The sequence below is a fragment of the Carya illinoinensis genome, chromosome 13 (genome assembly GCF_018687715.1).
Source record: "Carya illinoinensis cultivar Pawnee chromosome 13, C.illinoinensisPawnee_v1, whole genome shotgun sequence".
Taxonomy (NCBI): domain Eukaryota; kingdom Viridiplantae; phylum Streptophyta; class Magnoliopsida; order Fagales; family Juglandaceae; genus Carya; species Carya illinoinensis.
This window is the reverse complement of record NC_056764.1, coordinates 26476792-26499225: the sequence shown is the minus strand read 5'-3', so window position 1 is coordinate 26499225 and position 22434 is coordinate 26476792. Positions and strand designations below refer to the sequence as shown.

The window sequence follows — 22434 nt, the reverse complement described above, 5'->3', positions numbered from 1 at the left end:
TGTAGCCTGCGCTGCCAAAAATAATAATAATAAAAATAAAAATAATGAAAGAGAGAAAGAAAAGAAGTAATTTATTTTGTAGGACATTTTTCTTTTGCTAACTGGTGAGAAAAAAAGAATAGTTTACATGCTAAAGATAATTGTATTTCCAAATTAATCCAACTTTGATCCGGAGCGCGGATTTTACACCATCTAATGGGAGGTTGATTGATACTCCTATAACTTTATAGAACAAATTGAGTTACATAGGCTTGGAACCCAAATTCAAAACAAAACCGAGTTGTAGTATAGAACAACTGTGTTCCATCCTTGAATATGCAGTGTAGAAGAAACCTTGGTCAATCCGATTCAAGCGCCACCCTCTCTCACTGTCTTCGCCCGTCAATATCCTACTTGTGTTAGTGTTTTATACGATTTCTCTGTGAAATCAATATTTGTTACAAAAGTTTAGATGGATGAGATGATGGAGATTTACTTATTTATATTATATCCTGAACACTCGATCAGGTTTGACTGCACTAACCACTCTCAAGGCATCTCCTTCCAAGATGATGTGATTATAAACCATGTTAACATGGAGTTTAGCAGCTACAATGCTCCATAAGACTCAGCTAGAAAAGCATTTTTCACCGCTTTATTTCTTTGGGCCATTGCTTTTAGGGGTGTAACCGGTCCGGTTTGGTCCGGATTTGAACGAAATTTAGAACCAAACCAGTATATACCGGTTTTGTATTTTTCAAAATCGATTACGTACCGGTTACCCTCCTAAACCGATACTCCGGTTTTACCAGTTTCCGGTCCGGTTCGGTCCGATTTTACCAGTTTTAATGTACTATATTATATATTATATAATATATATAATATAGTATATTATAGTATATAATACTATAGTGATAATATATTGTAGTATATTATAATATATATTATAACGGTATTATAGACTATAATGATATATTATAATATATAATATAATGATATATTATATTATATTATAATATATAGTGATATAGTATAAGTATAATTATTAATATGCACTATATAATATTAGTATAACTATTAATACAATAAGTAAAATGATATAAGATTTTAAAATTTAATATTATATTAATTAGTAATTTATCATATAGTACAAAACTATTTTATATATAGTTATATATTATATATAAATATTATATATAATATAAAAAGTTAAAAAATATATATAAATCGGTCCGGTCCAGTCCGGTCCAGTTTTAGAAAAAGAAAAATTAGAACCGGACCGATTTTGACCGGTTTTAAGAAAACTAAAACCGGTACCGGACCGAACCAACCTCGGAACCGGACCGATGCCACCGATTTGGTTCGGTCCGGTCTGGTTTACTGGTTTATCGGTTTTTTTTTACACCCCTAATTGCTTTAGACTTTAATGGCCAAAATGTACACAATTTTCTTTTTTCTTATTTAGCGAATTAGATAGGTCTTATCTCTTGTATTACATCTTGTATACTTAGGCTTTGCCTATTTGAATTAATACTACTGTTTACCTATAAAAATAAAAAAAAAAAAAAAAAAGACTCAGCTAGAAAAGCATCCAAGAATAGGTCCTTCCTTGCTCTGAAAGTTGCTTGGACTAGACCTTTCAAACCTCAGACAGCAATACCAATACTAACTTTGCAATTTGTGTTAGCCCACTGCTGCATCCCAGTTAAGTTTGAGTGTCTTTTGGGGGAGCTATCCATTTATTTTTCTTTTTTTTTGCACAAGGTGTTTCATTCCCAGAAATAACTTACAAGCAATATTCAACAGTCCGAAAACTTAGTAATATACAGACCAGTACAAATTCAAAGACTGGGGGGGTCTTTGCCACTATGAAAGTTTTGGAGCCAAGGAGGAATGGAGATGAGGGGTATGTTGCCAAGAGATTATTAGATGCTACCCACTGCGTAATTAAATGTGCGCATCGATTCAGATCTCGATGAATTTTTCCACTTTGCCAACTTTCGAAATTGTTCAGGAGGGACCTGATATCCTTAATGATAGGCTGAATAGTCCAGTGTGTTGTAGCTTCTAGTTGATTCACTGCTTGGATTGTGAGCAATGAGTCACCTACAATAACAACTCTTCCTATGCCTATGTCCTTAGCTTCCTTTACTCCTATAAGCAGTGTTGTGGCTTCCCCATGACATGGATTTTGACTAGGAATGAACTTAGTCTGAACAAAGATTGGTGAGCCATCTTCTGATCAACAAATGACAGCTGCTGTACTACCTAAACTTCTAACCCCCACATTAAAAAAAATGATGCAGTAATCACTAGGAATAGCTTTCCATTGGTGGCTTTCATTTACCTACTTAATGCCCCAAACATAACAGTGCTCTTTGAAAGTTTTGACGATACCATTTACAAAATTGCTAACACTTGGTTGGATGGATCCATGAACAACCTTGTTTCTAAGAAACCAAATATTGTCTATGGCTATGATGGCAAAGATTTGAAAGTGATGCTCATCATTGGTGGGAATATTCAAACTCCTAGAGGGGGAGATTATACAATCCATCCAATGTTTGATGTCCTTATTTGCATAACTAGTAATGTCCAAGGGTCAGAGAGATTGTCTCCAAATGATTCTAGTGAAAGGGTAATTAAAGAAAAGATGCTTTTGAGTGTCTTCCTCAGTGTTGCAAATGGGGGAATTAGTGTCTTCTTCACTCATAGGGATGACCCTTTTCAGTTTATTCCTTGTCGGAATGATATTATGAATGACTTTCCAATAAAAAAGTTTGAGTCTGTCTTGGATCACAATTTTCCAAAGTTTTTTCCATTGACTAAATTGATCCAGGGGGTTGATGTGCTCATGGTTCATGGAGAGGGCAACATAGACAAATTTGATAGAGAATTTGCCCAAGCTATGATGCATCCACATGATTTTATCCTTTTGATGATGAAAATTAATTGAGCAAGGGGAATTTTCTTAATCTCCTCCACAATTTTTTGACGAAAGAGGTCTTGGAGAAGAATGGTATTCCTTCTTCTCTGATTCTCTATTGTTAGTTCAAAGATTGTTATAGAAGAGTCCCTATGAGTGGATGAAAATTTTGGACTAAGTTGGTATGATGGGAGGGTAGGGATCCAAGGGTCAGTCCAAATCTTTGTGTTGGCCCCATTGTTTATTTGGAAGCAAACATTGCTTTTCAAGAATTCTTTTTGCTTTAGGATCCATTTCCAGATCCATGAGTCAAAAGGCCTTAGACTGATTGTAAAGAAAGAAGAATTCCTCAAATATCTCTCAGTTGGCATTCTCTTCCAAGTATTATCACTATCATTGATCATTTGCCACCATATTTTGCTAATGAGAGCATAATTGAAATCACAAGTTATTCTTACCAAGGCCACCAACTAATTTAGGTTTGCAAATAGACTTCCAAGATTTAGGGGTGAAATTGTGTGATTTCTAAGTAGGAAAACCCCACCAAAATCTCAAAAAGAAATTTTCTATGAATTGAATTACTACTTTTGGGATAGACAAGGTGGCCATTTAATAGGATTGAATGGAGCTGGCTACTGATCTTATTAGAGTAGTCTTAACAGCTTGAGATAGGAGCCTAACCTTCTACCCTACCAATTTTTGAGTGATCATTTCTTGCATTTCCTCGAAATGGGTCTTTTTTAAAGTTTTGAAAATGAGAGGCAGATCAAGATATTTGATATTAGAAGAGGCATTCTTAAAATTGAGAATAGTTTTCACCTCTCTTCTAATATAAGGCAAGGTGTTACAGTTATACTGAATGAAAGACTTAACAATATGGACCTTTTGACCTGACCAAAGGGAGTACTTTTGCAAACAGTTATAAAACTTTTGAGCGTTGTTTTTAGAGGCTTTACCAAAAAGGATGAGGTCATCTGCAAAGAGCATATGAGAGATTTTGGGTCCATTTCTGCTAATTGAAATCCCTCTCAAATGATCAAGACTTTCCTCTCTTGTTATCAAACAAATGAGAACCTTCGTACCAAGAATGAAAAGAAAGGGGATAGAGGATCTGATGGGCCCCAAGGCGGACCAAGTCTTATGAATCAATTACAAGATTAAGAGTCACAAAGATCAAGGGAGCAATGCAAGAATTGATACAATTCAATTGGGATGAAGCTAGCAAGAGCCCAACACTCATGATGGGCTTGAAAGAAGGAGAATCAGTTTTAATCCACTTGATTCAAGCTATGGAAGACACGACTTGGGCCTATTGTTATTGAAGGCCTTGAACTTTTTTATTTCATTAAAAGAGCTTATTTTGTTAGTTTAGAATAATTGGACTTGAGGATGTCAACCCACACATATGTCTTATTTTTAATGAACTAGGGTTTTTGGGAAGACCTTGTATTTTGACCAAGGGCATATTTGAAAAGTTATTATTTTATTTGAACTAGGGTTTTAGATGTTACTGTACCCGCGTCACTATTCCTTTAGGGTTTTGGGGATTGTTTATTTAAACCACTTGTAGCCTCATTCGAGGGATAAGATATTTTTTATTGAATTTTTATTGTGAGGGAGTTTTCTCCTCTTGTTCTTAATTGAACTCTAGAACTTATCAAAGGTAAATCACAACTTTTGTGGCGTTCCTCTTTGTAATTTGGGTTCTTGAAACGGGATTTCATTGGGTCTAGATTTTAATATAATCTAGATTCTTGAAACGAGATCTCAACGGGTCTAAATTCTCTATCCATAGAGTTGAGTTTGGCGTTCTTGGGTTTGTTTTCCAATATTGTTGTTGGGTCTTAAAGCGAGTCGATTGGGGTTCACATCATTTGGTATTCAGAGCAAGGTTTCCAATCAGGTCTGATTCTATCTTTTTATTTATTGTATTGTTAATTCTAGCGCTTCAATGTTCTAGGATTGCCAAAAAACAAAAAAACAAAAATTCGTTTTTCCTAGGGCTGCCAAAATTTGCACCATCTAGGGTTTGAAATTTATAGGGTTTCATTGATTTCCTTCTATTTCCTTGTCAATTTGTATATGTTTGAATTCAATTATTTGATTATCACAATTGAATATTTCTGTTCGTGGTTGAATTGTTGAGAAAAGAAAATAAAATAAAAAGGAAAGGAAAAGAAATGAAAAGAAAGGAAAAGAAAAGAAAGGAAAAAAAATCGAAAAAAAAAAGGAAAAAAAATTTTGAAAAAAAAAAAGAAGAGAAAAAAAAGGATTTTGGGTATAGGTTGTTTGAAATATTTTGCCATATGAAATTGAGTGACTTGACATTGATTGAGCATTATCTTTAAAGGGCCTGAATAAATCTATCTAGTTGGTATCTTGTCTTATAGTTATCCTTCCATTCCAATAATTTCCTTAATTCTCTTGTCGTTTTATTCCTTCCGTGTTTCTCTTGTTCTTGTTTCTAGGACCTAATTATTAGTTGAGATAAAATAAGGTTGTATTGTCTTGATTTAGTTCAATTAGTTTTGAAAGAACTTGAGTGGGAAAACTCTTGAGATAAAAGGCAAGAGAGTGTGAGATTATTATCGGGAAAAAGTCAATTAAGAGTGAAACACGAGTGGAGTGCTATTATTTGAGTGTAGACACGTGAGGGAGAGCGTGTGAGGTCTTTTTCCACTAACATTCTTTTTGGTCAGCACATACGATGTCTCATTAAAGTGACTCATAGTCAAAGGAGATGTCAAATAATTCATTTGTGTTGCAAGTCATGCAACAACAACTTGAGCAGTTAAATTTGAGGTTGGGGAAAGTGAGGAACAGGATGGATCAACAAGGCGCATTGATTAGAAATCTGCAAAGTGGGGGAGATAGGAGGAGATGTAAGTCTAGTATTGAACATAAGTATAAGAATGAGGAATATGGTGAGTCTCTTATTGTCAGGTGTACTGTCAATACATATAGTAAGATGGATGATATAAAGAAGCAGAGAGAGAAGAACATTTTTCATACTAGATGCCACATCAATAATAAGGTATGTAGTATGATCATTGATGGAGGAAGTTGTACTAATGTTGCTAGCACTACCTTAGTCGAGAAATTGAATTTACCTACTTTAAAACACCCTAAACCATACAAGTTGCAGTGGTTAAATGATTGTGGGGATGTTAGGTTAAATAAGTAAGTGTTAGTATCTTTTTCAATTAGGAGGTACAAGGATGAGGTACTTTGTGATGTAGTACCTATGCATGCTGGCCATATTTTGTTAGGGAGGCCGTGGCAATTTGATAGGAGAGTGATCTATGATGGGTTTAGGAACATGTACAGTTTTGAAAATGATGGAAAAACAATCAAACTTGCTCCTTTAACTCCAACACAAGTCTATGAGGACCAACTGAAGTTGAAAAGTGAGGTTGATCAAAAAAGAAAGAGAAAAAGTGAGATTGGTCAAAAAAGAAAGGGAAAAAGTGAGATTGATCAAAAAAGAAAGAGTGAAAGTGATATTGAGAAAAAAAGAAATAGTGAGGCCAAAACCTCAAGAGAATGAGAGAGTGAAAAGAACAAAGAGAGTGAAGAAAAAATAGAGAGTGAAAAGAAAACATAGAGTGAAAAGAATAAAGAGACTGAAGAAAAGAGAGAGAGTGAAAAGAAAAAAGAGAGTGAAAAGGAAAAAGAGAGTGAAAGAAAAAAAGAGAGTGAAAAGAAAAATGAGATTGAAAAGAAAAACAAGAGTGAAGAAAGTAAGAGAAAAACAAAGAGAGAAGTGAGTTTTTATGCTAAGTCGAATTTTACTCCTAATGGATTTAATGAATCTTTGCCTAGTATTCTTATCTCTTTGTTGCAGGGATATGAGGTCATGATTCCTAGCGGTATGTTTAGTAGATTACCACCTATTAGAGAGATAGAACAATACATTGATCTTGTGCCAGGTGCGACAATCCCAACCCGACCTTTCTTTGAAGAACATAAATCCTTGACCCACTTGAAAGGACAAGGTAAGTTGAATAGAATTCATGCCAAGTGGGTTCAATTCATTGAGATATTTCCTCATGTAATTCAGTACATACATGATAAGAAAAATTTTGTGTTCGATGCTTTAACAAGAAAGTATGTCCTTGTCATCATTTTAGATACAAAATTATTGAGACTTGAATATGATAAGAAATTGTATGTTATTGATGATGGCTTGGCTAGTGTGTATAGAATATGTGAGAAAACATTGTTTGTTAAGTTCTATAGACTAGATTGGTACATGTTTAGAGAGAAAAGACTTTGTGTGCCTACTAGTCTTATGCGTGAGTTACTTGTGCATGGATATGGTCTGTTGGAAAATTTTGATATAAAGAGGACTCTAAACGTGTTGCATGACCATTGGTGGGAGTACTACTTACCATTCATTGAGTTTGCATATAATTGGAATGGTCATTTTGGTACAAAGAGAACTTTAGATGTGTCTCATGAACGTTTGTGGGAGTATCATTTGTCATTCATTGAATTTTTGGATGAATATTTCTTTTGGCCTAAGATGAAAAGAGACGTCAATTGCATTTGTGGCATGTGCATTACATGTAGGAAGGCCAAGTCTAAGGTTTTGCCACATTGGTTGTATATACCCTTACCCGTTCCTAGTAAACCATTGGTAGGCATATCTATGGACTTTGTTTTGGGGCTGCGTACAACTAAAAGGGGTAGAGATTCTATTTTTGTGGTTGTGCATAGATTTAGCAAACTGTCACATTTCATTTCATGTTATAAAATTGATGATACTACAAACAAAGCTAACTTATTTTTCAGGAGATAGTGCGACTTCATGGTATACTTAGGAGTAGTATTTCTAATACTCAGCTCTTATGCACTGTTCTTCATAAGAATCTAAAAATTTGGGAGGATTGTTTGTCATTTAAAGAGTTTGCATATAATAGGACCTTACATACTACTACTTCATATTCTCCTTTCAAAGTTGTTTATGATTTTAATCCACTTACTCATTTAACTCTGATACTTTTGTTTGTGGATGACAGAAGTAGCTTGGATGGACATTTCTAAATTTTTGATAAAATTAATGATATTTCATATCTAGTGAATCTTCCAGGTATCTATCATGTGTTTGCTATTTTCACTATTACTGATCTTTTTCCTTTCGATCCAGGTGGAGATTTGAGGTCGAATCCTTTTAAGGAGAAGGGAAATGATGGGCCCCAAGGCGGACCAAGTCTTACAAATCAATTACAAGATTAAGAGCCACAAAGATCAAGGGAGCAATGCAAGAATTGATACAATTCAATTGGGATGAAGCTAGCAAGAGCCCAACACTCATGATGGGCTTGAAAGAAGGAGAACCAGTTTTGATCCACTTGATTCAAGTTATGGAAGACACGACTTGGGCCTATTGTTATTGAAGGCCTTGGACTTTTTTATTTCATTAAAAAAGTTTATTTTGTTAGTTTAGAATAAGTGGACTTGAGGATGTCAGCCCACACATATGTCTTATTTTTAATGAAGTAGGGTTTTTGGGAAGACCTTGTATTTTGACCAAGGGCATATTTGAAAAAAGTTATTATTTTATTTGAACTAAGGTTTTAGATGTTACTGTAGCGCGACACTGTTCACACTACAGTACCCGCGGCACTATTCCTTTAGGGTTTTGGGGATTGTTTATTTAAACCACTTGTAGCCTCATTCGAGGGATAAGACATTTTTTATTCAATTTTCATTGTGAGGGAGTTTTCTACTCTTGTTCTTAATTCAACTCTTGAACTTATCAAAGGTAAATCACAACCTTTATGGCTTTCCTCCTTGTAATTTGGGTTCTTGAGACGGGATTTCATTGGGTCTAGATTTTAATATAATCTAGGTTCTTAAAACGAGATCTCAACGGATCTAAATTCTCCATCCATAGACTTGAGTTTGGGGTTCTTGGGTTTGTTTTCCAATATTATTGTTAGGTCTTAAAGTGAGTCGATTGAGGTTTACATCAGGATCCCCTTGCATAAGACTTCTAGAATGCTGAAAAAACCCACAAGGATTACCATTAATGATCACTAAGTAGGAGACAGTTAAGATACATTCTCTGATCCAACTAATCCACTTGTTATGGAAGCCAAGGTTCTCCATAATATTAAACAAGAATTTTCATTACATAACATCAAAAGCTTTTTTCATGTCTATTTTAATAGCCATTAGCTCTTGCTTTCCTTTCTTTTTTTCTTTTAATGAGATGAGATATTTCTTGTGCTATGATAGTGTTTTCTTGAATGATCCTCCTAGGAACAAAGGCTTTCTAATGAGGAGAAATGATTTTGGGTAAGACTTTTTTTTAGCTTGTTGGCTAGAATCTTAGCTATGACCTTGTAGCAGGCATTTGAAAAACTTATAGACCTGAATTGGTGAACTATATTAGGGCTATTAGTCTTAGGAATTAGTGCAATGTGTGTATGATTCCATTCTTTGACCAACTTTCCATTAATAAAAAAGTTTTTGATGGTAGCATTGAATTCTTCTTTAATAATGCCCAAGTAATACTTATAGAACATCCCAGTGAAGCCATCAAGGCCTGGGGCCTTCTTGGAAGGAGTTTGTTTAAGTGTTGTGAGGATTTCAAGGTCAAATGGAATCTCACATAGGAACTAGTTCTCCATATCAAAGATCTTGTCAAGGAATAGGTCACTCATTTCATTGTGAATGATTGGATTTGAGGTTGTGAAGTGATAAAAGGGAAATTATGTTGTTTTAAGTACTCTTACTATAATTGATTAAGTAAGTTTTATTTGCAAAAAAAGAATATTTAATAAACAATGCATAACAGTGGGCTATTGACATGAGTAAAGATTAATTACATAGCAAAAATGGAATTGGGCTTAGTCTTATTTAAGTTAGACTTAAATAGGCTTAAACTCTTATGTGTGTATTGAAGGTTGAGGCCCACGTCTGTCAACTTAAGAAAGGCCATATCCCTCCAGCCCATGCCCATAGGAAAGCCCATGTGGAGAAGCTTGGACTTGAGGCTGTCACGTGAAGGACTCAGCAACACCAAACCTGATAGCCACATGCAAGTGCTCTGGGGTAGCTTGGGGACCACAAGGAGCAAAGGAATAAGGCAGTCTTATGCGATGGAGAGGATGCAATCCGTGGCAAGGAGAGAGGATGGTGAGTATAAAAGGAAGAGAAATCTGCTGGTGAAGGAGAGAAGATTCAGTTTTTCAGTTTTTATTCTTCATTTTCTGCTGTTTTGGTTTAGACAGAATTTCAGGGATTTTCTTCTTAGGGTTTTGTTTTCATTTTAGTACTTTACTAGTTTTTAATGAAGATGTTTAGCTAATTTTCGTATCTTGGGTTGCAGTAAAACCTTCTATTGACTTCAAGCATTTGATGGATTTTCTGTGCTTTTAACTTTCACTCCTTGCTCTGTTTGAAACTGAGTTCATAAAAGGGAAAGTTGAAGGAATCTCTTGCACTTATTCTTGTTTTGTTGTTAACACAAGGCACAACAGAACCTTGAATTTAATCAAGGATTTTTCTCAGTCGAGTGTCATATAAATCTTGGTTGATGTTTAGAGAGAGTCTCTTGTTTTACGCATTGGCATGTTACTTGAAATTAAATGCATACATTCTGTATTATTAACTCCTTGATTGGGTTGGTAAAAGAACGGTAATGCCCAAAAATCTTTTGAGTTGTGGAACCAAAGAAAGTTCTAAACCGCAGCCCAAGTGTTTGTCAAATTTATTCTGTGGATTTTGTTAAACTTCAGCTACTGAGTTGCATTTTTGTTGGAGCTTTATTAAAACCAAAAATTATATTTCAGATTTTTGTTTGCATCCTTCAATCCTTAGCAAGTAAATAACTCATGATTTAGTTCATCTTTCAAAACAAAAGTTACATATATAAGACCCTCAAAAGCTCAACCATACAGTTCAATTTTCATACTCCTTCTACTGTGAATATACCACTCCTCCTTTGTGTTTGCTGTTTTCATAATCATAAAAACCCAAAAAGAGTTGATATAGTTTTTTTTCTCTCATCACCATTTTTTTTACAATAAACCTTTACAAAGTATCATTGCTGGAAATATCTTTGTCCCTGTGGAAATGACCTTGGGATTTCTCTATTATTACAATTGATCAACTTCTACACTTGGGAGTAATAATTTGGAGTCCATCAAGTTTTTGGCACCATTGCCGGGGACAACTGGTGTTTTCAGAACATTACTATATTGAGAAGGTGTTTTTAGAGCTGTGAACCTTTTCACAGCCTGGGTGATATCTTTTCCTCTCATTTTACTTGTTTGCTCTTATTTTATTCTGTCCTTTATTTGATTTTATCTTACTGCAATCTGTTTTGTTTTCTTTTATTTTGCTGAACTTGCATGTCTGGTTGGGTTAGAGATAGCACATATAGACTTGCTAGAACTGAATCATCAACCTCATCCTCAAGTGCATCTGTTTTTCTAAATTTAGCAGTTGAATCATCATTTGACATTCATAGTGACATGGCTGAAAATGAAGAACCCAATGATAGGGATATGGTAAACCCCAACAGGACGCTTAGAGAATATTTGCAACCTGTTAGGACCAGCCCACCCTCTTGTATCATTCAACCTTTGAATGCAAATAATTTTAACTTCAAACCTGAAATGATTCCACTGCTGCCACATTTTCATGGCATGGAATCAGAAAACCTCTATTTGCACATCAAAGAATTTGAAGAAGTGTGCTCAACTTTCATGGATAGAACATGCACTGAAGAAGTCATTAGGTTAAAACTGTTCCCATTTTCTCTTAAGGACAAGGCTAAAACTTGGCTAAATTCCTTAAGGCCAAGGTCTATTGGGACTTGGCAGGAAATGCAAACAGAATTTTTTTAAAAATTTTTCCCAATGCATAGGACCAATGCCTTAAAAAGACAAATTATGAATTTTGGTCAAAAGGATTCAGAGACATTTTATCACTGCTGGGAACGTTTTAAAGACTTATTAAATGCATGTCCTCATCATGGATATGAGGAGTGGAGGGTCATAAGTTTGTTTTATGAGGGTTTACAACAAAAAATGAGACAATTTGTGGAAACCATGTGCAATGGTGAATTTTTTAATAAAGAACCCTTGGAAGCATTTGAGTACTTTGACTATTTATCTGAAAATGCCCAGTCATGGGATGTTTCTGAGATGTATGACAGATCTAAAAATCCAAAATTTTTAAGTGGGGGTAGAAAGTATCATTTGAAAAAAGCTGATAATTTACATGCTACACTTGCATTACTCTCTAAGAAGGTAGAGTCTATAGAACTTAAGAAAGTCAGCGAGTTGCAAGCCCTACCATCTACTTCTGAAAAATGTAACATATGTGAAGATCTCGGGCATGTGACTAGTGCATGCCCAACAATTCCTGCATTTAAAGAAGTCTTGCTTGACCAATCTAATGCTGTGAATATGATATCTAAAAATTTTTCTGGGCCATGTTCTAACACTTATAATTTAGATTGGAGGAACCATCTAAATTTTGGTTGTAGAAATGAGCAGCCAACAGCCCCAGGACCTGCTCAATATGCTCCCTATTCAGCACCAACAGCCCCAGGACCTTCACAATATGCAAATCACCCACCTCCAGTGCAAAAGAAGAACTTGGAGGATACCATGCAGCAGTTGTCCGTGAGCCTCCAGCAGTTCATGCAAAGTCAGAATACGATAAATAATCAGAATTCACAAGCAATAAACGACATTAGAGGAACACTCACAAGAGTGACCACCGCTTTAAGTGCTCAAGAAAAAGGGAAATTCCCTGCTCAGCCTCAACCCAACCCACAAGGACTGAATCAGCAAACTCAGAGTACTACTGAAAGTGCCAATGTCAAATCTGTCAAGGCCATCACAACTCTAAGGAGTGGTAAGGTTGTGGATATTCCTGCACATGGTACAACCAGCTCAGGTAAAAATTCTAACCCTTCCCAAGATAAAGGTGAGCCAAGCATGCTAGATTCTGAAACAAATATATGCCCCACACCTGCCCCATTCCCACATAGATTGCTTTCTATGCATAAGGAAAAACAGTATGCTGAAATTCTGGAAATTTTTAGACATGTCAGGATTAATATTCCTCTTCTTGATACCATTAAACAAATTCTTGCTTATGCTAAATTTCTAAAGGATTTATGCACTGTAAAAAGGAAGTTAAATGTGCAGAAAAAAGCCTTTCTCACTGAGCAAGTCAGTGCAATAATTCAGAATCACACACCACCCAAGTTTAAAGACCCTGGTTCACCAACTATTTCTTGTGTCATTGGAAATGCAAAAATTGGCCAAGCTTTACTTGACTTAGGTTTAGGAGTTAATTTGCTACCTTTTAGTGTGTATGAACAGCTGGGTTTGGGTGAATTAAAGCCTGCTTCCATTATTTTACAGCTTGCTGATAAATCAATCAAAATACCAAAGGGTATTGTTGAGGATGTCTTGGTCCAAGTAGATAAATTCTACTACCCAGTAGATTTTGTGGTGCTAGACATGAAAGTGACTGTCCATTCAAATTCTTTAGCACCCGTGATTTTAGGGAGACCATTCTTAGTAACTTCTAATGCCATAATTAATTGTAGGAGTGGTGTCTTGAAATTAAGCTTTGGGAATATGACCTTAGAATTGAACATTTTCAACTTGTGCAGGCAACCTCAAGAACCCAAGGAACTTCAAGAAGTCAAAGTACTCTTACAGGGAAATTATGTTGTTTTAAGTACTCTTACTATACTTGATTAAGTAAGTTTTATTTGCAAAAAAAGAGTATTTAATAAACAATGCATAACAGTGGGCTATTGACATGAGTAAAGATTAATTACATAGCAAAAATGGAATTGGGCTTAGTCTTATTTAAGTTAGACTTAAATAGGCTTAAACTCTTATGTGTGTATTCAAGGTTGAGGCCCACGTCTGCCAGCTTAAGAAAGGCCATATCCCTCCAGCCCATGCCCATAGGAAAGCCCATGTGGAGAAGCTTGGACTTGAGGTTGTCACGTGAAGGACTCAGCAACACCAAACCTGATAGCCACATGCAAGTGCTCTGGGGAATCTTGGGGACCACAAGGAGCAAAGGAATGAGGCAGTCTTGTGCGATGGAGAGGATGCAATCAGTGGCAAGGAGAGAGGATGGTGAGTATAAAAGGAAGAGAAATCTACTGGTGAAGGAGAGAAGATTCAGTTTTTCAGTTTTTATTCTTCATTTTCTACTGTTTTGGTTCAGACGGAATTTCAGGGATTTTCTTCTTAGGGTTTTGTTTTCATTTTAGTACTTTACTAGTTTTTAATGAAGATGTTTAACTAATTTTCGTAGCTTGGGTTGCGGTAAAACCTTCTATTGACTTCCAGCATTTGATGGATTTTCTGTGCTTTTAACTTTCACTCCTTGCTCTGTCTGAAATTGAGTTAATAAAAGGGAAAGTTGAAGGAATCTCTTGCACTTATTCTTGTTTTATTGTTGACAAAAGGCACAACAGAACCTTGAATTTAATCAAGGATTTTTCTCAGCCGAGTGTCATATAAATCTTGGTTGATGTTTAGAGAGGGTCTCTTGTTTTACGCATTGGCATGTTACTTGAAATTAAATGCATACATTTTGTTTTATTAACTCCTTGATTGGGTTGGTAAAAGAACGGTAATACCCAGAAATCTTTTGAGTTGTGGAACCAAAGAAAGTTCTAAACCGCAGCCCAAGTGTTTGTCAAATTTATTCTGTGGATTTTGTTAAACTTCATCTACTGAGTTGCATTTCTGTTGGAGCTTTATTAAAACCAAAAATTATATTTCAGATTTTTTTTTGCATCCTTCAATCCTTAGCAAGTAAATAACTCATGATTTAGTTCATCTTTCAAAACAAAAGTTACATATATAAGACCCTCAAAAGCTCAACCATACATTTCAATTTTCATACGCCTACTGTGAATATACCACTCCTCCTTTGTGTTTGCTGTTTTCATAATCATAAAAACCCAAAAAGAGTTGATATAGTTTTTTCTCTCATCACCATTCTTTTTACAATAAACCTTTACAAAGTATCATTGCTAGAAATACCTTTGTCCCTGTGGAAATGACCTTGGGATTTATCTATTATTACAATTGATCAACTTCTACACTTGGGAGGAATAATTTGGAGTCCATCATGAAGATATCTTTAAAATTCTCAATGAATCTATTTTGAATCACAGGGATCCCAGTTGTCCATGTTTGGGGAGTGGTCTTGAGGCTCTTAATGGAATTGGTATGTCTCCTTATGGTAGTTGACATGTGAAAAAACTTTGTATTCAAGTCAGTAGTGGTTAACCAATTCAATCTAGCTTTTTGTCTCCAAAGGGTCTCTTCTCTTCTCAGTTGCTCATTGAGGTTTTCCTTAATCTCAGTTTCCTTTATCATGGACTGGATGGTTGGTTCTTTGGATTGGATTTGGGATAGCTCATGAGTAATGTTTTTTATGGCAATTTGAATGTGATCAAAGTGGCTCTTGTTCCATACTTTTATGGTCCTTTTGACTTACTTCAATTTTTTTGAGAGAATGAAACTAGGAGTTCCTGTAAAGTGGTTGTTTCATGCCTTTCGAATGACCATTTGGTAGATGGGGTCTCTTACCTAAAACTCTTCAAATGTAAATGAAACTTTATGTTGGCTTCTCCCAGTAGTATCTAGGATAATAGGCGAATGATATGAGGAGCTAATAGGAAGGTGGTGGAGAGTGGCATTAGGGAAAAGGGTCATCTGATGGTGATTAGCAGTCCCTCTATCAAGCATTTCCCTAATGTTTCCTAGGCCTTGCCTATTGTTAGTCCACGTGTATTTAGGACCATGCAACTCTAGATCAATTTTACCAGTGTTTTCCATATACTATCTAAGTCCATTTCCTTGGGAGGAGCATGCAAAGGGTCTCTCACATATTTTCTCATTGTGGCTTAAGATGGAATTTAAGTCTCCAATATCTAGAATTAGACCACTAAAGCTATTAGCAATTTGGTTCATGGTTTCCCAAAACTTCCTATTCTGAGCAAGGCAGTAAACCAAATTAAGGAGCTATGGGTTGTGAGAGGGGTCAAAGTACACAAACAAAGACAATATATTACTATTAACAAATATAGGTTCTACATCCGTGCCATGCTTCCATAAAAATAAAAGCCACATTTTTATGCAAGTAAGGGGAATATCTATAGACATTGAGAAACCTAGTCTGTTTACAATACTAGAGATATTCACATGCATCATAAAAGTTTTCTGAGATGAAGACAACATCAAGGTTATAGCTCCTGATGTTAGCCCTCAAGCTTTTGATTGCATAGGGTCGAGCTATACCCATGCAATTCCATGATAATAACATCATTTTTGCTTTAGTGGCAGTATAGATCCTGCCACTTCAGCCTTAAGAAAAGAGTGAGTCTGAGTCATATTACCATGAAGTTGTTTTTCTTTTTGATAGGGAAAAATTAAGTCTTTTGGACCTCCTGACATTTGCATCACTCATCTTGCTCTTAGCAAGCTAGATGTAATTTGCAATTGGGACATCCTCTCTTTTATTTGAAGTTTGTGCCTTTCCAGCTTTGCATTGCAGTTTCCATTTTCTCCAAGATTGCTCAAGTCCCCTTGTCCCTCTTAAGTTAGTCCCATTTCTATTTCAAAAATGGAGGGGTTGTTCTTGGTTGTGTTATAGAATGATGGTTGGATGGTCTTAGTGTTTTTGTTACACGGGGAAAGAATAGATTGAGTTCTGGGGTTGAGTCTGTTATGTTGTCATTGTTTGGGCTTGCAGTGTTGGTGATAATGTTTGGGTTAGGCCTAATAACAAAACATGATTTTCCTAATAGGCTAACTAGGAGTGAGATTGAGTGATGTTTAGGATCCAAAGTTGTTGGGCTTTGGAGTTTCTCAAACTGTGCTATGATTTGTTTGAAAAGCTTGGGTTCATAAGGGTTGTTCAGGCCTGAGAGGGAGTTAATTGAAGGTGAGGTGATGGATGAGGGGGTTTGTGGGCTAAGTCTAAATGCAGTAGGCTTGATGTTAGCCATGAGATCACCACTGTTCTCCTTAAGGGGTTGGATTGCCTTGACTAATGTGAAGGGTATATAAGTTTGTACTGTTTGGGACTGCAAATGAGGCCAGATGTGATAGTCACTGCTATCCTTAATTGTTTCCTGATTCTTTGTCTGCTGAGTTGGATGTCTGCCACGTGTGAACTTTTGCAGCTCAGTGAGTTCCATGCTCATGTAGGTTTGGCTTCCATGCTCATGCAAGTTTGCACCACAGGTATCAAGCTGAATGCAATGAGGATTTGCAACGCCTGCTGCATTTTCTCTAAAGGCCACCATATCAGTATGCTAACTACCTTGATGTTCATACTTATGTGCAATGTGAGGGGTTCTTTTAGAGGTTGGATTGTCTGCTCTCATCCATGGACCAAAGTTGGTGACTTCTGTTTGTATTTGGAGGAGGGGGTAACCTTGTTATATATGTCCTAAGTAACCACAACAATAGCAGAAATTTGACAACCTCTCATATTTGAAACTTATCCATGTGGCAGACCTTCTTTTTCTTACTAAAGGGAAACCATCAGGCAGAGGATTTTCTACATTAATCTCAACTTGTATCCTCATGAATCTTCTAAAGACTATACATGGGCTATAAGATTTCTCAACTTGGATAAGGTTTCCTAGTTTCCTTCATATTTTTTTAGCATTTTGGTTTGTCATTAGCTCTAGAGGTAACCTGTGGATTTGTCCCCAAAACACTGACTTTTTAAAATCAATTTCCTGGAAGCTCAAACTTGGAGGCCAATCTCTTATCAGCATATGGAAGCCCTTGATATTCCATGGATGTTGGTCCATCAATCTGTTCTTGTCCTACTGAGTTGAGAAGGTAAATAAGAAACTGTTGGTGGTCAGATCTTCTATAGTAAGACTAGTGACAAAGCTCCTGACTGCTCTTATGGTAGCATGAAGAATGTTTTTGTTGAGGGGTTTGGATGACACAATCTTGCCAATGACAACATGTTTCGAGAGATATGTTGAAAACTCAGTTTTGGGTTCCAAGTTCAGTTTCTTCTAGTTTGGTTCTATGGTTGTTGAGTTTCTTTCTGTGTCAGGAATGGAATTCATGCTTTTGCTAGGTAAAGGCTTAGGATCTGTTTCTTTTGGGTGACAACTTGTCTTGTTCAATTGAGAGTTGCTATTTTGAGGGGGAAGGGAAGTAATGAGAAAAGATGGTTGGTAGGAGTTGTGCGTGATTTTTTGTTTGTGAGGATTTAATGATGTTGTGTGTTCATAGCAAATGAATAGTTGTGAGGACGTGTTGGTGGGAGTAAAAAGGGTGGTACAGGTTGGTGCTAGTTAAAGTAGAACTAGCTCTGTAAATGGAAAGTTGGTTGGTGGGAATTCCTTAGGATGTGTTTGACTCACTAGGTAGGGGCAGAACTCATCTTGGAGAGAGAGTTGGAAAAAGTAGGATTGTGAGCTATTCATTTCAAGTTGGATAGAGTTGTCTTTGCTGCAGGATTTAGAAGCTTGTGATTCAAGCCTTTGTAGTGTTCTAGAATCTTTTTTGAGTTGGAAACTAGAGTGTTGGGATGCGGAAAATATTCACCAAAAACAAAGTCATTCCTTCTTTTCCAAATTTTACAAGCCATCAGTACTACAAGTTCTTCTATTTCCTCCATAAACAAACAATTGAAAAGGTCATCTAGGATCTCCATAAATGATTGCTTATCAAACTTCCTTTTTTAGATTCTTCTTGAGCAAATGCTCCATACATCTTGGGCAGAACCACAACTCCATAAGGCATGTTCAACATTTGTGAGAAGAACCACAACTCCATGCAAATGAACAGATGGGGCATATAGGGTTGTCAACTACTCTCTTTCTGAGCAAGTTCAACTTTGTGGGAAAGGCTTCTTGACAAGCTCTCCACAAGAAAGTTTTCCCAGCATCAATATTGAGTTTCAAAATCTTTGACTAGAACAATTCCTTATTTTGGTTGTTGGGTGTTTGATTCTGCCTTCTTTCTTGAACTTCACCATGAAAATGGTATGCATTCTTAATCGAGAATTTTTCATTTTAAATATATATATATATATATATATTATATCCTTATTAGTCTCTTTGTCTTGTCTTTTTTTTTTTTTCTTGAAATAAAATTTCTCAAATAAAATACGTTGTTATTTGGTCTAGGTTACATCTTCACGTAGTGGGGTTCTTTTGGGTGGGGACTCCACGTAGTTTTTTTTTAGCTCCAATTACTTATTGATTATTTTATCCTCACCAACTTCTACTAGCAAGTTAGTATGAAAGAGACTCTGAGTCTCACATGACATGATTTCTTTGAAAAAATAATTAAAATTATCTCATATCAACAGCGTGACTGCATAAGAATGTGTTACCCTTGAAAATATATTTTCTCAAAATTACTATATAAAAAAAAAATGAAAACAGCTATTTCTTACCCTCTCCATTGTTAATTATATGGAAGCACATATTCTAGCTTTAGAGATGAACAAATTTTAAGATATGAACAAACTTGTATCAACAATATATATATATATATATATATATATATATATATATAATATATCTAACGGATCACATAAAACTTCTTCAATTTATGAAATTATATATTTATAATCTCTCTTTAGATGTAGCACTCCTCTATATATATATAAACAAAGAATTCATAATGGAGAAAATTTGCTACACATTGTGATCTCTTTGTAAAACGGAGACACTGACAGTACTTTAGAGACTCGGTCTTTCTTTAAGAGAAATTAATTTTACAAGTTTTAAATAGACAAATCTCGTATATATCTTTGTAAAAAAGTGACCATGAAAAATGTTTTTAATTTTTTTTTTAGTGGAATCTATTTTTTTACAAATGACCTACACAAAATTTGTCTATTTAAGACGTGAAAATATAAAAGTTGTGGTTCCACAGAAAAATAATTAAAAACCTGTGGAGTAAGTACAAAGAAAAAATAAACAAATTTGAATATCAATTTAGCTTGATAGTAAATTCAAGTTCGACTGCATTAGAAGAAATTGAAAAAATTAAAATAAACTAAAACTCTATACAATTACCTTGTACTTATCGTAAGATTATAAATAAATACGAAAATATTAAATGTATTCAAAAAAATTATAAAAAAATAAAAAATAAAAATAATAATTTACTTCTCAACATATCAGTTATTGATATATTGAAAATCATAAAATTTAAAATTCCAATTTTGAATTAAAAAAAAAAAACTAATAAAATAAGTCTTATAAATAAAAATATAAATAAAATTATAAGTACATGTAGCACTATTGAAATAAATAAGACTACTCAGAGTCCTCCTTAGTGAGGTTTTTTCTCTCTAGAAGAGAGTGAGTCCCCTAGGATGGTTGTTTGGCTTGGAGAGGTAAAAATGGAGGAAGAGTTAATAATGAGGTGGGAAAGACTAAGTCTCACTGATAAGGAGAAGGGGTGGTCCTCCCACCTTCCTCGAGGCAGCTATGGCCTTTTTGTTTGATGGTCATGATAGTGTCAGAAAAGAGTGTTAACAAGAAAGCTTTCAAGAGTACCATGTCAAAGGTTTGGAGGTGTGAGAGCTAGATCCAATTTTCTGAAGTTGGCCCCAACAAGTTCCTCGTTGAGTTTAATGATGAAAATGATATGATAAGGGTGGTGCAAGGAAGGCCATGGTCATTTGACTTATGGCTTTTATGCCTTCAAACATATGATGGATTGATGTCCATTAATGCGGTAGCTTTCAATAAAGAGGAATTTTGGCTCCAAGCATTTGACCTCCCTTTTAACTGCATGACTCAAGAGATGGGTGCTTAGATAGGCAGCAGAGTGGGGAGAGTTATCAAGGTCCATGCATATGAGAGGGGTATCAGATGGGGGAGGTTCCTGAGAATCAGAGTTGAAGTGGATATCACCAAGCCCATTCTAAGAGGCACATTCCTCATGGTGGATGGAAAGAAATTCTGGGTGTCTTTCAAGTACAAGAGACTACCTTCAATATGCTTTAAATGTGGTATTCTCAAACACAAATAGGCTAGTTGTGTGAGTGTACCTAGTGAGGGTGGCAACCAGCAATATGGTTCATGGTTAAGAGCACCAGTAGCCAAGGATATTGATCTGTTATACAAAAAATATGGTGAGGAGGTCAAGCAAGAAGGTCAAGACCTCAGTCAACCATGGAGGGGAGAGGGGGAGGTAAGGGATGACCCCAAAAAAGGACCTGCAGACACCAAGCCTAGATGTCAAGCTATGACTACTGATCCTGTCATCCTACCCCTAAAAGTTGCAGCTGATGACTACCTGCAAGATGCATGGGACAAGGAGAAGTCAACAATCTTACTAGTTAAGGTAAGTATAGGAAAACAAGATGAGAAAGGGGATGTCCCCTTTTCCCTTTTGGATGAACCCTCTGACATGATAGGGGTCGAGGCTATTAATCTAGAAAAGAAAGGCACAACAGCCAACCTTCATCCATACAATCACGAAAATAGCAATAAAGAGACAAAGGGGTCTAAAGCCTTGAATGACCTTGCCTCTCAAATTAACTCCATAGACCAGTTCTCCACTGAACAATTTCAAGCCCTGCAACAAACTATAAAGTGCACCACTTGGAAAAGAAGGGCCAAAAATCTGTTTTTTAACAGCTCCTCCTTGGGACTTGAAGGAGGCACCTCATGCCAACCAAACAGAAGCAAAAGAGTCTCAAGCCCTCTTCCCACCAGATCCAAACGAGCAGCAAACCCCTCTGCTGCTGTTTTAACCAAATTCATAAACAAAAAGCTCAAGAATGAGGCTAGTGATGACAAGAACTCACACAATGCAAACATGGTGGAGACTGTTGAACAGCCCCACCAATCCAAATGAGTGGCATAAGCTAGAACTGTCGGGGGCTTAGGAACCCCCGACATGTTTGCACCAATCCAAATGGTGCTTAAAAAGCTCCCCTCCTTTGTCTTCTTAATGGAGACAAAATGCATAAGATTCAAAATAGAGAGAATTAAAAAAAGGTTGAACTTTGATTACAGTTTTGTAGTTGACAGTAAGGGGCTTAGTGGAGGTATTGCCCTCTTGTGGAAGGACGAACTAGATGCAACAATTCATTCCTTTACACAAAATCATATTTTCCTCATGGTTAAGGGGAGTATGGAAGGAACAGATTGGCTTCTAACAAGTTTTTATAGTAGTCCTACCACTGCCAAAAGGAAATAGAGTTGGCAATTATTGGAAGCCATTAAACCAATGGCTCCAATAGGGTGGTTGTGTAGGGGACTTTAATGAGGTGCAAGTGTGGGGGCCCCATGAGATCTCACAAACAGATTGAGGCCTTTCAATCCACTATTGAACCATGTGGGTTATGCGACTTGGGCTACATTGGCAATAAATTCACATGGTCAAATGGAAGGCATGGGGGAGCTTTCATTAAAGAAAGGCTAGATAGGGGCCTTTGTAATGCCACTTGGGCTGACCTTTTCCCTAACTCAAGGGTCTTCATCTTACCAGCATTAAGCTCTAATCATTGCCCCA

General features: G+C 36.1%; 1 protein-coding gene and 1 non-coding gene across 2 annotated transcripts; one reads left to right on the top strand and one right to left on the bottom strand.

Annotated features, from left to right (window-relative positions):
* Positions 1-11792: 11792 nt before the first annotated feature.
* LOC122293044 lies at positions 11793-11900 on the bottom strand. Its single transcript, XR_006237101.1, has one exon. It is a non-coding gene; the product is annotated as a small nucleolar RNA R71 (small nucleolar RNA).
* Positions 11901-11970: 70 nt separating this feature from the next.
* Positions 11971-13644, top strand: LOC122291088. Its single transcript, XM_043098734.1, has one exon. It carries the CDS (start codon positions 11971-11973, stop codon positions 13642-13644), a length of 1674 nt encoding a protein of 557 aa, XP_042954668.1.
* Positions 13645-22434: the final 8790 nt, after the last annotated feature.